This window comes from Garra rufa, chromosome 2 (assembly GCF_049309525.1).
Source record: "Garra rufa chromosome 2, GarRuf1.0, whole genome shotgun sequence".
NCBI classification, from domain to species: Eukaryota; Metazoa; Chordata; class Actinopteri; order Cypriniformes; family Cyprinidae; genus Garra; species Garra rufa.
In genome coordinates, this window is record NC_133362.1 from 32,724,852 (window position 1) to 32,742,814 (window position 17,963).

Sequence of the window (17,963 nt, forward strand, 5' to 3'; positions counted from 1 at the left end):
ATATATTATTATTGTATTTTAAATAATCAGTAAGTTTATTTTTTATGTATAATTAGTATATTTAAAGGTTTATGAAATATGTTTCAAATGTATTATAAGTGGTAACAAAATACATTTTTGGAAATGCTGAGATAGTATGTTAAAAGCACGTTTTAGTTCATCTTCATGGTGTCTCAAAATAGCACAGTTGAGTACACTTAGATGATCTTAAGTTTATCTTAAGGAGTACTTAAGAATAACTTTTAGTATATTAAGTACAAAATCAGTGCCCGAAAATAGAGCACTTTAAGTACATTAGGGAAGTGCACTAAGTGTACTTAAATTGTATTTTAGCACACTTTTTTCACACTTTGTATATTCTTTTAATATATTATTGTTATACTTTAAATTAGTCATAAATATATTTATAAATGTTTAAAAGTAGGGTTCAAGTGTATTTCTAGTTGTAACTAAATATATATTTTTAAATACAGATATAGTATGTTAAAAGCACATTTTAGTTCAATTTCATGGTGTCTCAAAATAGCACAGTTGAGTACACTTAGATGGTATTAAGTTTATCTTAACATATACTTAATACTATTTTTTAGTACAATAAGTACAAAATTAGTGTGCGAAAATAGAGCACTTTTAGTACATTACTGAAAAGTGTACTAAGTATACTTAAAGTGTATTTTAGCACACTTTTTTCACATTTTGAATATTCTTTTAATATATTACTATTATACTTTAAATTAGTCTTAAATATATTTATAAATGTTTAAAAATAGGGTTCAAGTGTATTTCTAGTTTTAACTAAATATATTTTTTAAAATACAGATATAGTATGTTAAAAGCACATTTTAGTTCAATTTCAGGGTGTCTCAAAATAGCACAGTTGAGTACACTTAGATGGTATTAAGTTTATCTTAACATATACTTAATACTATCTTTTAGTACATTAAGTACAAAATTAGTGTGCGAAAATAGAGCACTTTTAGTACATTACTGAAAAGTGTACTAAGTATACTTAAATAAAGTGCATTTTAGTGCACTTTTTTTTTACCTGGGGTTAGGTGAGTAGAGTAGCTTTTACTCTGACCATTCAGACAGGGCTTGGAGCAGAAGAGGGCCTTGGTGCAACTTGTATTATTTTAATCTTTAAATCAGTAAAAAATAGCGAAGCGGTTCATTTTATCATTGTTATATTTATGTAATAATTACACAAATGTAATCTGCATGAAAAATAAAGAAAACAATTATCTGCTTATAGTGATTATTTTGACCCAGACAGATTTGAGATAAGAGGTTTTCACTTTATTGTCCTAAACGGTGCAACTTTTCAGCATATCTCCTTAATTTCAGCTGTGCAGTTGACAGACAGGAAAACGGAGGCCAAACAAGGAGTGAATGATGTGTGACACAGGTCCTGATGTCTCTATAAAGTCAATGAATTACCTGGCAGGGCAATTTGTGTCCATAAACATGAAATGCTGGTTTGGCCAAAGAGATGTTGTGTGGTATGTCCTCCCCTGATTTCTGATTGAACACAGTATGCCACAATCTTGAGTTAATGTGTCTTTTCTCAAAACAATAATTCAGTTTTACACAGAAAAAAAGTACTTGCGTGCAAATGTGAGACAACAACACAGGCAATGTCATAGACTACTCGCAGGTGTATGTTCTTGTCCTCACATCTTCAAGTAGCTCATCGATGACATACAGGGGATAGGCTAATCTATTTCAACACAAAAATGAGAATGGTGACACTTTATACTATGGAAAAGTAAAAAATAATAATACAAACAATCTCCAGCATCAATTTCAATACCTAAATACTCAATAAGAGCACTCAAAATGATCCAAACTATTTTCATGTTTGTTTATTAAGATTATAGAATAGTGGTAAAGTTTAAATGTTTTAATGTTTTTGAATCTCCCATATACATTCCATGAGGTTTATATCTGGTGACTGAAAAACAAAAACATGTTAAATGAAAAAACAAATGAAATATGTCTTATGTTAGGGTCATGCTATTGTACACATTTTCTGAACATGTCGAATCAAACAGGTTAATTATCATTCTGGAACACTGGGTCAATAGATGTCACTACTGTGGCATAGACTTGCCGTTCTCCTTGGCTCATGTTGACAAACATTAGGGGCATTTCATGACGACAAGAGGCTCCAAACACTCCTGGAACATCAAGTTTCTTCTCTTGTTTTTGCCACCTCAGCACGTCGCCAGCCTTGAAGTTACTGCAGTCCTAAAGATTTAGGGAAAACATAGATTTACGGGAGGAATAATGATCTTTTTTCACAAGTTAAATATTTGTTGGACTCAGTCCATGAAATTCTACGACTTTGACTAACCTCGCGAGGCTTTGAGCTGTCAAGATGAGACAACAGGTATTCCTCTACATCCTTTTCATCAACAAACATGCGGGTTCCATGTAACGGCTCAACCGCACTTGTACCTGAGCTTTGCTTCCTCACAAGGCCAAAGTTGGCATCCAATGTCACAATCATATCTCCATCCGTCTGGAAAACAAACACTTACAGAAATACTGTTCTTTTTTTATCTGCACCAGGTTTATACATTTATACTATTACTATTTTATTATAATACTTTATACAAAAAATAACTAATTTTGCAGATATCAATTCAATGCCGGGTCATGGAAAATGCAATTAGGTTAATCAAACAAGAACCATGGAACTAGAACCAACCTTTGGACCTGCTGGGCATATGGTCCATCATCTAACTCTGGCCAAATATCTACCAAACTTCTTTTTCTGAAGTGGTGATGCCTAAAATGGGATCTGGATTCTCCCACCAAGGCTCTGTAGAGTGTGTTAACCTGCGGTATAAGCAGCAATCAGTGAACACATTATTTCCTACACTAACATCTGGTGATGGTGGTTCACTCAGAAGATGTTATTTTATAGAACAATAACAAGAATACTTTTGCAACTATACAATCCTAGATGTTCCAGAACTGTTTACTTTTAGTTGTTATAATTAATGGTGAGGTACAATCAAGAAAGGTGTCATTTTCACATCTATATGAACTCGTCAGTGTTCTATTAAAGTAACTGAGATGTTCACTTCACAAACAAGACTTCAAACTGACCTCTGCAAACTGACTTACCTCTGCAAGTGTGAGGTTATTTTTCCAGCGCAGAGTGTTGCAAAAACCCTCAACAGAAACCTGACACTCCAGTGACAGACACACAAAGAGCTGTAGCAGAGGGATGGAGAAGGCTGTCTGGGGCTTGTGGGCTGTTGCTGGCCAGAGCTCATACCTCAGCAGCGTGCAGGTTTCTGGTTCACACGCACACATACTGACTGTGACGGTGCAGAGCCGCCCTGACACATAACAAGAGGAAAATAAAATAAAAACATAACCAAGTAATACTATAGAGACTATCATATCAGCACAGGATAAAATCACCTGAGTGTGTCAACTTAATGTTTCACAGACAGGGCTTAGCCTAAACCAGGATTAGGTTTAAGTTCAATTAGGATATGTAAGTAACTTTAATAAACGTACACTACAAGAAACATTACTGTTTTTTATCTTGAGACAAAACTATAGCACTGACATATTTTAAGATATACCAGTACAATAAGCTTTCTGTTAAAACAGCTCAAACATGCACTTTACTCTAGGACTAGATTAAGCCTTGTCTGGGAAACTGGGGGAATGTTTGTTGTTGTTGGAATCAGCAAACAGACACAGATTAGAATTTTCAAAAATGTTTCACAAATTTGATTAAAACCTTATAGGAAATAATATATTATTATATTATATTATCATTATTGTATAATCACATATATCTTATTCCACATGAAATAGAATTAGATTCCTTAACCTGTCAAGAAAATTAAATAAATTAACATTTTGTATCGTATGTAAAATGACAAACCTGTGCTGACAATGGCCTTCATGTCCTTTGTGTACACAGCATGGGTATCATGGCCTTCAGGTAAATAGAGGAATAACCCCAGGGAGGATGGCTCATAGTAGGCCTTCTGTAAAAAAGACTGATAGCTCTAACAATGTTTTTAAAACAGTTGATACTACGTAGTGCTAAAAGAATTGGAAGTATCTAATGAATCTGTTTGTAATTACTGTGAGTTTGCTGTTTGTATGTATGACTGCATGCTGTTGTTCTTACAGTCCACTTGTCAGGAAGATGCAGAGGATTTCTGTGAGTCCTCTTCAGACAAGCCTCACAAAACACTGCAGTGGTGCTGCACTCAATGCACCTATAATGGGCATATTCTAGGCAGACGACACACTGGGTAGTGATTGGTGCTGAACATTCAAACCACACCTTAAGCATGTCCTCCTTGACTGCATCCCAGGCATGAAGCTCTCTCCTCTTTGCCTTACTGTCTGCAGTCTGAGAACATGAACTACAGCTCGTGCCACTTCATCAGGTTCAGCCTGTTGAGATGTAATAGATGTAGAGGGGTCTGAAGGGGGGTCTGTTTGGAGTCAATTTAGCCTACTCAAGTCATCACGATTTAAATTAAAATCAATAGATATAAAAAAACTTAAAGCATATCACAATATTAGTTTATTCGTTTAACCTAGATAAATGTGTGCTATTAGGCGCATATCCAATCGTTTAAGCGGAGAGTGAAAGCAGGACATGGAGGTGCCAGTGCCCTTTGAAACTTCATTTTTGTATATAAATGTACGAGTAATAAATTTACTTTAAATTATTACTTCACTACTATAAAACGAACAAAAGTCTTTCATTAGCTATAGGCCTAATTCATAAAGATACATTTAGGCATAAAAAGCGCCTCCAGTGAGCAGATGGCGAGTCAGGATCGTCAACTTCATCTTTGAGACACTGACTCAGAAAATACTAGTTTATTAATAAATAATTGGAAGAGGAAGCGCTGCCAGGTCTCTAGCAGCAAGAGATGTTCAGAACAATAGTTCATGTTCTTCAATGTTTCATTCATGTTCAGAAGAAGGCTGAAGTTTAAAGAACTGTTAATACAGACTTTTGAACCGGAATACAGCAGATATAGAAAACTGAAGAAACCACATAGAAGCTGACTAGCGAAATGTAATTATTATTATTTTCATTATTAAGATTGATTTATTAATTTTTTTATTAATTCTTATTTTATTTATTTTTTCATCTTATTTTGTGTTAAAAAAATAAAAATAAAGAGATTTAAGCAGATTGGATTTTTTTTTTAACAAAGCTTTTCTTGTGGAAAACCTGATGTGGCCCAGCCTCACCCAGACTCTTTAAACTGAGTTTGAGACCCCTGGTCTAAGCCCTGTCTGTTAAACCAGCCCTTAGTGTCATATAATACAGCTATAAAAGTGAATTAGATCCTTCATGAACCTATGTCCTAATATATATTCATATTTCTTTCTCTCTCTTCGAAAACTTTAGCCCCTATGCGGTACAATCCTCAGACACCAGGTGCCACTATAAAATGAAATCTAATGCTAACACAGACATTTCTCATGTGTATTGAGGCTGGATTTATTTGAACAAAAATACAAAAAACTGTCATCTTGAGAAGTATTATTACAATTTAAATAAGCATTTTTCTGTTTCAATAAAATATAATTTATTCATGTGATTCAAAGCTGAATTTTCATCAGCCATTACTCCAGTCTTCGGTCACATGATCTTTCAGAAATCATTCAGATTTATTAACAATATGCTGATTTATTATGATGGAAACAGCTGCTTAACATTTTGTTGAAACTGGATTTTTGATTTTATGATTAAAAAAGTTAAAAAGAACAGCATTTAATCAAAATATAAATCTTTTTAAACAATACAGGTCTTTGCTATCACTTTTAAACAACTTAACACATCCTTGCTGAAAACAATTATTAATTATTAAATAAAAAAAATTAAACAAAATGACTAGCCCTAAATATAAGAACAGTAGTGTATAATTTTAAATAAGTATAAAAAATATAATAAATTATAAATATTAAATAAATCTTTAAAATATCACTTTTTATTAATTTAACACATCCTTGATGTATAAAAGTATTATAAACTCATGAATAAATCACTATTTTAGATTGCAATAATATGTGTCTGTCATTTCAATAAAATAAACAACTTCAATGAGCATAAATGTATAAAATAAATAAATAAATAAATAAAATAGGGTTTAACTAAGCTACGAGGGACAGGTGTTTGGTGTATTATTTTATTTTAATAATTTCTTGATCTTTTTTTGGTGTCTCTTGCCATTAAACTCAGGTTAACTTTTATTTGTATTTTTAATCTTAGACCTGATGCTGGCTGAAATGGATGAAACGGAAAAGAAAACTCTTTCATTTGCTTCTAGACTGAAAAATCTCAACCCAAGTTTTCTTCTCAGAAGAGAGCGCTAGAATTGATTTTGGCTGTCAACAGTGTGGAAACACTTTCAGTCAAAAGGTAAGGCTTCCGTTTGATATGAAGACTGACAGCGGAGAGACGCTGTATACCTGCCAGGAGTGTGGAAATAGATGGACTGAGAAAAGAAGCCTTGAAATCCACATGAGAATTGACTCCGGAGAGAAGCCGTTGGTATGTGTTCAGTGTGGCAGTAGTTACAGAAGTAAAGCTAACTTTAATGGCCACATGAGGAAACACTGGTGAAAACTGTTGTGGAAGGAGTTTGAGATCCAGGAGCTGAGAGCTTTCTCTGAATAACAGCACATGTACAGACGGCTGATCAAAGCTCTCCAACTCCATCTGGATTAAAGCTGTTTTTGAAAAAGGAGAAGAAAATGCTAAACTGGTCAGAGGTAGAATGAGCTGCAACTAGATACTTTAGATTCACCAGATTGGTTACTTTAAAACAGTCTTTATTTTTAGACCTAAAATCAGCATTTTGGCAGCTACAAACCACATTTGGTTTTCTAATTCAACATTCTGGTTTTGTCAAACACACCTCAAACAAATCAGATTAAGCTCTTTGAATTAATGGACCATTATTTTTCATATCACGGACAGGACAAAATTATGGATCATTCAATGTTGAGGAAGAAAACATGGACTCATCAAACAAAAAACTGAATGACTGCTTTGTTGCTCCTCTTCTGGCATTTATGATGGCCTGAGTTCTTTAAGACATGGACTTGACAAATGAAAAACAATACTCTTCATCAAGCTGGTTTCCTGACAGTCCCACTTCATCAAATACAGAACACTGTTAGCCCGGATTTAGTTTCTACTTAAATATTCAAGCATAATGCACTAAAACAAAAAAGTTTGATGGTATTACTTTATAATTTTAAGTATATTCTACTAATTAGTTGGCATAGTCCAATGTGCAAATAATTTGAAGTACAATAAGCTTAAATTGAAAAGTTATTGAACAGACCACACCTCTTCTTCCCAGTGACATGATCAGTTGCTCAAGGTATCAATGTGTGTGTGTTTCCTTATTTTAACAATCTTTATTGCAGCCTGCTCTACACACAAATAAATACAGACATATAGTACAAAACAAAAACAGTCCAAAACTGATTTCAGCCAAGCACTGAGTCGAAGTTTACTGTCTTTGTTGCGGTTGTGTGGATTCAGGCACTGCTGGCGAGGAACTGGAAGGTGAGTTTAACTGTAAAAACCTCATTTAAATTTTCGCCATTTCGACGGACATTTTAGACACTGGCTAACTTACCTGTGTAATGTATATTTAGCTAACTGTGGGGGGAAGGGTTTGGGGCAGCGGTGGAAACATTTTTTTTACGTTTACCGGTTCATTGTTTTTTTTATCCACAGTTAATCGATATCTAACGCTAGATCACTTTTTTCACGCGAGTTGCTGATCGCGTGCTGTAAAAACACGATTTTAACCAGTTTCACTGCCTTTAGGCTTTCACCTGGCCGGCTGATGCAAGCGGCGTTTTTTCCATGAAGATAGCGGGAACACGTGCGGCTGTTTTACGCGGTTTACCACAGCCTACTGTATCTGGTAAGTTAAGAATATGTGTGTGTGTGAGGAGAATGCATGTTTGTGTGTGTGTGTGTGTGTGTGTGTGTGTGTGTGAGTACCAGAATGAATTATGGATTGCACGGCCCCTCATAGATGCATGTTCTTTGTTTTTTATTTTATTTTCAAACCATTAATCTGGACTATGTGCTACATATTTATTCAGAATTTCAGACTTTGACTTTTGTTTTTTTTTTTACCATAAAATTGTTTGTATGTTTAATCAGTGGTATGAAATTAACTGAAAAAACATGGCTGAAAATTTTTGGGTTCAGTTAACATTAAATATGTTGATGTTAATTGTACAGTGAAAAGGAATCTGAACAAGCCAGGCCTCATATCTTGTATGAACAGAGTGTCTTTTAATATATGTCAGTGTAGACTGTTTCTTCTTAGGGTATTTTTATTGTTAACATTTTGAAAATGTATGTGCTAACTAACACACGATTGTACTTTTTTTTTTTTTTTTCTCTGTAAGGACACAGCTGACAATGACTTGTGGGATTGCAAACTCCAGTGGGATTGCTTTTCATCGGTGAAGAAAACCTTAAGCTGAACCCGTCCAAAGTGGGAATCATCTTGGAAGGGAATGTGGTGATGGATGACCTGGCCAACCTTCCTCAGGCCTTCTGTGTTCGTTTTGGACTGATATATGCCATGCACCTGGACTATCCCAGATACATGAAAAACAACCTGTAATGTGTATGTTCACAATAAAGCATTTTACTCCTAACCGGGGTGTTTTCAACAAATGTTTCATCTGTTTTCTTGATCTGAATATGTAATTATAATGCACCAGATTTAAAACTGAAATAACAATTTAATGATAATAAATTAACTATAGGGGAAGAAAGATAAGTAAGCTACAACTAGGTATTTGGTACATTATACTAAAGATATTGAGTGTATTAATTGTGCAAAGTAGTTAACTTGGCAAAACATGTCGAGTTAAATCAATTTTGAATTGAGTTTAATGTACTTAACATTTTTAGTTAAATGTACTTAGGTTTTCATTACACATTACTTATTTTTTTAAGGCAACCGGTTTCCTCAAATTTTTTAAGTAAATTCAACTTATCCGGGTTTACAGTGAAGTGTTTTACTCATACTGTTGTTCATTCAGTTTGTCAGTGTTGGATTGGTTTTACTACATCTGCTACTATATCTGTTTTTTGCCTGTTTTTAATGGACCACTCACAGAAAAACCTAAATTCAGTCAATGACACACATACAACACACAGCTCCTAGAAAATGCTGCACATATTTTCCTTTCTGAGGTGAATAGATGTTGTTTTCTGGCTGTCAGTGCAAGTTCTTGCCTTGTTCTTGTCTGGAGATCTTCATCTCATGAAAGACAATAAACCAGTAATACTTTTGAGTTTTCAGAGTCATGTTTGTGTCGTGTTTTAAACCTTCAAACTTTGACAATCTTTCCTGTGTTGAGCAAATATATCTCATAAAGCTGTCCTCCACACCAGACCAACTGAATATTTGACAAATAAAAAAATAAATGAGTTTGACTTTCACCATGTTTTAATTTCCCCGTTTGTGGTGTCAAAAAGAAAGACCATTTGGCGTGAAAGTAAATAATGACTGACTTTTCTTTTTCTGTGTGAACTTTAGCTTAGTTTAGCTCAGTCTTAGTCAAATTATTTGTCAAAAACTATTTTAAATTGAGAACAAATATCATTGATTAGTTTGAATAAGTAATTACATTGAACACTACTATTTTGGAAACTATGGATTTGTGTTTTGTATCTCTTTTTATCATTTATTAATTGAGGACAAGTCTGATGAGTTTGGAGATGTCCTTACAGACAATGACACAAATCCAGTTCATGACCAAACTCATGTCTTCAGAAGAAATAGGACTCAAACTGTTAGGTCTAAATACAACACAATTACAAAAGAGACTAATAAATATTGTGTTCATTGTTCTTAATAGTGGCTCTCTGTGTACTTTCAGGTTCATTAACTTCATGTCATGGGAACTGTGATATTGTGAGTCACTTTTTATTATTCATGAACAAATGTGCAATGGTGCATTCCCAGTTATTAAAGGGATAGTTCACTCAGAATGGAAGATTCTGTCATTAATTACTCATCCTCATGTCGTTACAAACCTGCAAGACCTTCGTTCATCATCAAAACACAAATTAAGATATTTTGGGAGAAATCCAAGAGCTTTCTAACCCTACATAGACAGCAATGCAAATGTTCCCAGGCCTAAAGACGTAGTACGGACATCAGACTGACATGGAAGAGAAGACATTGTTGAATAAACTCATTATTTGTGTTTTCTTTGAGCTAAAATACAGATGAACCACTGATGTCACATCAACTATTGTAATGATGTTCTTACTACATTTATGGGATTGATGTCAATGTAGCGTCAGAAAACTCGAATTTCACCACAGAAATCATTTGTGATCTGAAGATGAATGAAGGTCTTAGAACTTCCCTTTTTGAAGAACTGTCCCTTTAAGATTTATATCAATGCTTCAGACTGTAGTTTTTGATTGAAATTCTTCATCATATGAATAGTGTATAAGGATTGCTCAATAAAACTGTTTTACTACACAACTGAAGTCTTAAACAGGATTAAATATGTATTATATTTATTGAGTGTATATTGAGTGAAATATTGAGTCATTTGACAATCACAGGATTGCTCAAGCAGGTTTATAATATATGTTTGACATGGGAATATACCACGGGTTTCACATGTGTCAGGATTCAGAAACTGTGACAAATAAAGATTGTGTGTGGAACAGTTGAAAAAACAGCATTATTCATTTGACCACTGGATTTACAAAAATCATTTCATGTTTAGGAAGGGTTTCAACAACTCATCTGATGAACACATTCATTTTTATTTCAATCATCAGCATGTATTTCTGTCTTTTTAAACTCATTAAAATATACTTTTAAGTATACAATTATGGCTGAGGTTTTAAAATAAATATATTAGTAATTATCACATTTGCATGTTCAGGGTTTCTGTGATGATTAATGGCCACATGGCATCTTTTTTAGTGTTTTATTTAGTGCTGTCAAATGATGAATCGTGATTAATCACATCCTAAATGAAAGTTTTAGTTTACATAATGTATGTGTGTGTGCTGTGTATATTTAAATATAAATAAAAAAGTACGATAAACATATTTTTCAGTTTCAACTAAATTAAGGCTCCACTTGACCTTCAGACAATTCTGTATTATTATCATTAATACACATTTTGTTAATTACTCATTATTATTATTATTATTATTATTATTATTAATATATTTATTGTTATTAATAAAAAATTCTAACTTTATTGTACATTGCAACAGGAGTATTGTAAAACTGTAAAACTAATAATTCAAATAATACAATATATATAACTAGATTTAAAAAAAAATCATCAAGACAAACTTTAAGTTGGCTGGAGAAAGCCGGAACAGACGTTTAAAGAAGTTTTGAGAATTTTAAAGAAGTTTAAAAGTATAAAAAAGGTGTAAGTTTAGCATGATTTTGGCATGACTAGCAATTTACTAGCATGATTCTAGCATGACTAGCAAGTCACTAGCATGATTCTAGCATGACTAGCAAATCACTAGCATGATTTTAGCATGACTAGCAATTTACTAGCATGACTAGCAAGTCACTAGCATGATTCTAGCATGACTAGCAAATCACTAGCATGATTCTAGCATGACTAGCAAGTTACTAGCATGACTACCAAGTCACTAGCATGATTCTAGCATGACTATCAAATCACTAGCATGATTTTAGCATGACTAGCAAGTTACTAGCATGACTACCAAGTCACTAGCATGATTCTAGCATTACTATCAAGTCACTAGCATGATTTTAGCATGACTAGCAAGTCACTAGCATGATTTTACCATGACTAGCAATTTACTAGCATGACTACCAAGTCATTAGCATGATTCTAGCATGACTAGCAAGTTACTAGCATGACTAGCAAGTCACTAGCATGATTCTAGCATGACTAGCAAATCACTAGCATGATTCTAGCATGACTAGCAAGTTACTAGCATGACTACCAAGTCACTAGCATGATTCTAGCATGACTATCAAATCACTAGCATGATTTTAGCATGACTAGCAAGTTACTAGCATGACTACCAAGTCACTAGCATGATTCTAGCATTACTATCAAGTCACTAGCATGATTTTAGCATGACTAGCAAGTCACTAGCATGATTTTACCATGACTAGCAATTTACTAGCATGACTACCAAGTCACTAGCATGATTCTAGCATGACTAGCAAATCACTAGCATGATTTTAGCATGACTAGCAATTTACTAGCATGACTACCAAGTCATTAGCATGATTCTAGCATGACTAGCAAGTTACTAGCATGACTACCAAGTCACTAGCATGATTCTAGCATGACTATCAAATCACTAGCATGATTTTAGCATGACTAGCAAGTTACTAGCATGACTACCAAGTCACTAACATGATTCTAGCATTACTATCAAGTCACTAGCATGATTTTAGCATTACTACCAAGTCACTAGCATGATTCTAGCATGACTAGCAAATCACTAGCATGATTTTAGCATTATTACCAAGTTACTAGCATGTTTTTAGCATGATTAGCATATATTGTTAGCATGATTTTGACAGACAGACAGACAGACAGACAGACAGACAGACAGACAGACAGACAGACAGACAGACAGATAGACAGATAGATAGATAGATAGATAGATAGATAGATTGACAGACAGACAGACAGACAGACAGATAGATAGATAGATAGATAGATAGATAGATAGATAGATAGATAGATAGATAGATAGATAGATAGATAGATAGATAGATAGATAGATAGATAGATAGATAGATGAGTTTAAATGAGTTTGATTGGATTAGAAATATAGTTCATAGAAGGGAAGCTTGATTGAGTCTCAAAGGATTCTGGGAGTTTAAATTTGAATTTTGACAGTTGGAGTTTGAAAAGTCTTGGCTCATTTGAACATTCCGTCAATGTAAGTCAATGGGATTTTTCCCAGTTTTAATCGTGATTTTTAGGAAAACCGTAAGTCGGATCAGTTAGAAAAGATACAGCACACCCGCTGAGATCAGACTGAAGATCTGGACTGAGTTTGGAGTTTGTAGAGTTAAAGCTCTAGGAGGAGATACAGTCAGAACATTCTGGATAGGAAGAAAATAGCATCTCAGTAAGTTGGCTCTCTCAAGCTTAATTAATTAATTAATAGGATTACAGCATTCACTTTTCTTCATTGTTAAAATAAAACAAATAAAAATAGTATTTTGATTATTATTATTATTCAAAACGAACATTTTATTTTTACAGTGCAACATGTGTCATGGGTTTGGGCTGCAGTGTTTTCCTTTCTCCACTAGATGTCGCTGTTTTTCCCGCCACACTCCATGCCTCATCACGAACACCTGTCATTCCTGATCACACAGCTGTCTCCTATCACCTAGCACTATATTAGTCTCCCTCTCCCAACACTCTGTCTGGTGGCATTACTTCCTGTTTCCTGTTGGTATTGTCTTCGTGTCCCTTGAACTGTTGCTCCAGTCTCACTCTTGTTTATCGTGTCCTGTTGTGCTGTTGGCCTTTTGTTTGTTTGTTTATTTGTTCATTTGTTCATTTGTTTATTGTTGCAATAAATATTCCCTTCCCTGCATATTGGACCCTGACCTCATCTCTCATTTGGTGACAACTTGACTACTACAATAGTAAGAGTTTTTATTGATTTGTTTATTGATATATTTAAAATGTAAAGAAAAACTAAATATTAATTATAATTTATTTTTAATTATGGCAAACACATTTAATTTGTAATTTGCAATAAGCCTTTTGTACTAAAATACAATAGTATGTATTTAATAATAATAATATAAATGTTTTTAATTTTTTGTAAGTTTTGTTATAATTTAAAGAATGAAAATATATAATTAAATTGTTATTAATGGTATCTTTTTCATTTTACAGAATGATGGGATTACATAATTCATAACATTTCTTTATTCTTATAATAAGACTTATTTAATTAATTAATTATTAATTAATATTAAACACTAACATTTTATTTTAGAGTGCAATATTCTTATTTCGGCTATTATACTTTAAATTACATATTATCAGAAAAAAAAAATCAATAATAATAAGAATATCAAGAATGTATAATATTAATTATAATTGTATTTAATGACAAGTAAAACATTTGTCAAGGTTCATTAGTGAACATGAACTATGAATGATTAATACTTCTCCAGCATTTATTAATCTTCATGTTAATTTGATCATTTACTAATGCATTATTAAAATCAGGAGTTGTGTTTGATAACATTAGTTAATGCTCTGTCAACTAACATTAACTAACACTCAACTGTATTTGAACTAACTTTAGAAAGATTCATAAATAGTAATAAATGTACATTTCATTCTTCTTTCATGTTAGTTAATACATGAACTAATGTTAACAAACCACACATTATTGTAAAGTGTTACCAAAAACTCTTATCACTGCAATCATATTATTGCAATATCTTATTTTCAATAATTATTTATTAACAATATTAACAACCAACACATGAATTTTATTTGAGGATGATAATAATGTTAGAATTGCAACAATAATATTGAAATCTAAATCAACATTTATTATTATTATTATTATTATTATTGATTATTGTTATAATATTAAATAAAATGCAATTATGATTTTTTTATTATTATTAAATATTCCCTTTTTATTTTACAGTACAGTTGGATTATTGCAATTGTTATACATTTCTTTCTTAGCATTTGTTATTATTAAAATTATAATAAAATGTTCTAATAAAATAGTATTACATATTTTGGTTATTTTTAATTTTATATAAATGTTTTTTTTATTATTAATAATGTAATTACATTTATTTAAAAAAATACTAATTAAATCAATAAAACTCTTACTTTTTCAGTAATCATATTGCACTGTAAAGTAAAATGTCAGTATTAATAATAATACAATAATAATAATAACAAATATTTAAGATTATTTTATATTATCATAATTTATTTTTTATTTTATTTAAGCAAAGAAAAGTATTATAATTGCAATAATCCGATTGTACTGTAAAATAAAAAATGAAGTTTTGATGCTAATTTAAATAATTTAATAATAATGACCTAAATATTTGATAAATAGTATTACATATTTTGGTTATTTTTAATTTTATATAAATGTTTTACTATTAATAATGTAATTACATTATTTTAAAAATACTAATTAAATTAATATTTCAGTAATCATATTGCACTGTAAAGTAAATGTCAGTATTAATAATAATATAATAATAATAACAAAATATTTAAGATTTTATAATATCACAATTATTTTATTTGAGCAAAGAAATATATTATGATTGCAATAATCCAATTGTACTGTAAAATAAAAATAACGTTTTGATAATTATTTAAATAATTTAATAATTAAATAATAATGACCTAAATATTTGTTGTATTTTTTACATTATTATTATTATAATTACAGTTAATTAATAGTAGCAATAATAATAATAATAATAATAATAATAATTGTGATACAATTGCTGTTAATCAATTGTATCACAATAATAATAATCTTAATTATAGTCTTCTGTTTTTATTTTATTACAATAGTATTCCTGCAATTACAAAATCTTTTTGTTATCATCATAATAATAAAATACAATTAATATTTAGACTTTCTTAATTCTGACTTTTTATTAAATAAATATTCTAATAATATTATTCAATATGATTTTTTTTATTGGTTTGTTTCAATGAAAAAAAATACAATTACAATACAAATTTATTAGTATTTTTTATTATTTTCAGTTTATGATAATTGCAATTATTTCTCATAATATTTGCTGCAATTTAAATCATAACCAAAACAATTTTATTTAATTATTAAATACTTATTACAGTGCAATATTGTAATGTAATAAGAGTTATTGTGATTATTGCAATAAGAGTTTTTTTTTTTAATCTGGTATAAAATAAATAAATATGAATAAATAAAAGATCCCATTATAATGAAACACAGCTGTACTTTATCTAGAATATATTTGATGAAATTGCTGTGATTAATGTGATATTTTATAATGTGAGGAATGGATTATATTCGTGACACAAACATCAATTAAAATCTGAAGTTGATTTGTGATAGTGTTTATTATTTATGAGCAGAAACAACAGAATAACATCCTAATAGTAATAATAATAATAGTGCTAAGATGATTGATGAGACACTAGAATAAAACCCAAATGTAGACACACACTGATCTGACTGTCTATATGAGGATTGATCACACATTTATTCTGTTATTTGAGTGACAGAAGTTGAGCTGCAGTATTAATGTGATGAAGAGACTCATCTCACTGTTACTGATTCATCATCAGCTCAAAGCATTATGGGTACAATCTCTCATCAGTCTGTTCTCATTCAGCAACACAGTGACACTGATGATCCAAGACCAACCCTAAACCCAGGATAGAGCGTCTGAGTGAATGTGGTGTGTTCTGTGTGGATGAGGCTCATTGTGTCAGAGACGCTGTAGAAGGACAGACTTCCTGCTCCGTGATCCACATACACTCCTACTCTATAGACATCATTCACTCCTGTTCTACTGAAGATGATGGGCTTCACACGGAGATCAGTCTCTCTGTTATTGTGTTTGAATGAGTATCTGTGAGGAGAGCAGCTCAAACTCCAGGACTGATCATTAGATCCAAACACACACTCATGACCCGCTCCCTTCCTGCTGATGCTCTTATATGACACTGATATAAACACATATACTCCTCTCCAGTCAATCTCCCAGTAACAGCGTCCACACACACTCTCTCTACACAACACCTGACACACATCAAATCTGTCTGGATGATCAGGATACGGCTGATTCTCTTCCACACGTGTCACCTTTCTGTTGTCCTCAGACAGACTGAGTTCAGTGTTTGCTGTGTTTGGATCCAGTGTGAGAAAACAGGCCCCTGAACACAAGAACAGAGACATTTACAACAGCAATCACTACAGCTGTGTGTTATATATATATATATATATATGTGTGTGTGTGTGTGTGTGTGTGTGTGTGTGTGTTATATATATGTGTGTGTGTGTGTGTGTGTGTGTGTGTGTGTGTGTTATATATATGTGTGTGTGTGTGTGTGTGTGTGTGTGTTATATATATGTGTGTGTGTGTGTGTTTATATTTGTCCTCTACAGTGTATCTCTGAGAGTTGAGTATATTATACACAAGTGTAAGTTTGGAGGCCGCTGATTGGCTCGATCGGTAATCTGGGAAAATGGCCAAAACAAGATGGCGTCGGTGGGCGGGGCTTCAATCCGCTTCAGTGCACAGTATCTTATAACAAGTTAATGCAGTTTGCAATATTCTTTCAACATTAACAATAATTGATCAACTGTAAATTAAACATATGAATGTATAGCAAACATATAAGTAAACCTATAGCGTTAATATAATAAACTATGACTAAAGATTACATTCCTTGAAACCTGTTACGAGTCAGACTGAGAAATAACTGGAATTAAGATTGTAAACCGAACCACACATTTAACTACTAGACTTTATGATAATTATATATTAATATTAGTATTTATTTTTATATTATTTGTTCAATTCTGCTTCTATTATAATGGTGGTGGTTTAATCAGAGGTCAGTTTCCTGTTTGGACAGGATGCAGCTGAAGTGAAGACATCTGTTCTGTGGATCTGTTAGTTTGAAGCATAGACTGTAATGTGAAAGGTAAGTTATACTGTTGTTTAATCCAGTTTTTCAAAAGTTTATGGCTGACTTTGGCTTGTTTGTGCATGTTTTGTAAGCGCATCAGAGCTGGTTTTTACAGTCTTAAAGCAGCTAGCGCGTGATGCTAATGGTGCTAGCCAATTACTGATTGAATACAGTCAGACCAGAATCGGCCATTTTTGTCAGCTTTAACTTGCTTTCATTTG

At 32.2% G+C, this 17,963-nt stretch overlaps 2 protein-coding genes across 2 annotated transcripts in view; both read right to left on the reverse strand.

Moving 5' to 3' along the window:
- The window catches only part of gfra4a (GDNF family receptor alpha 4a), a 404,626-nt gene that overhangs the window by 161,543 nt on the left and 225,120 nt on the right, over positions 1-17,963 (reverse strand). The window lies entirely within an intron of this gene.
- The window catches only part of LOC141325753 (protein NLRC3-like), a 156,529-nt gene continuing 154,711 nt past the window's right edge, over positions 16,146-17,963 (reverse strand). The window contains exon 6 of the mRNA XM_073834493.1: positions 16,146-16,983. Within this exon, the coding sequence (XP_073690594.1) occupies positions 16,436-16,983 (548 nt within the window). The 3' untranslated portion in view covers positions 16,146-16,435. The remainder of the gene's footprint in view (positions 16,984-17,963) is intronic.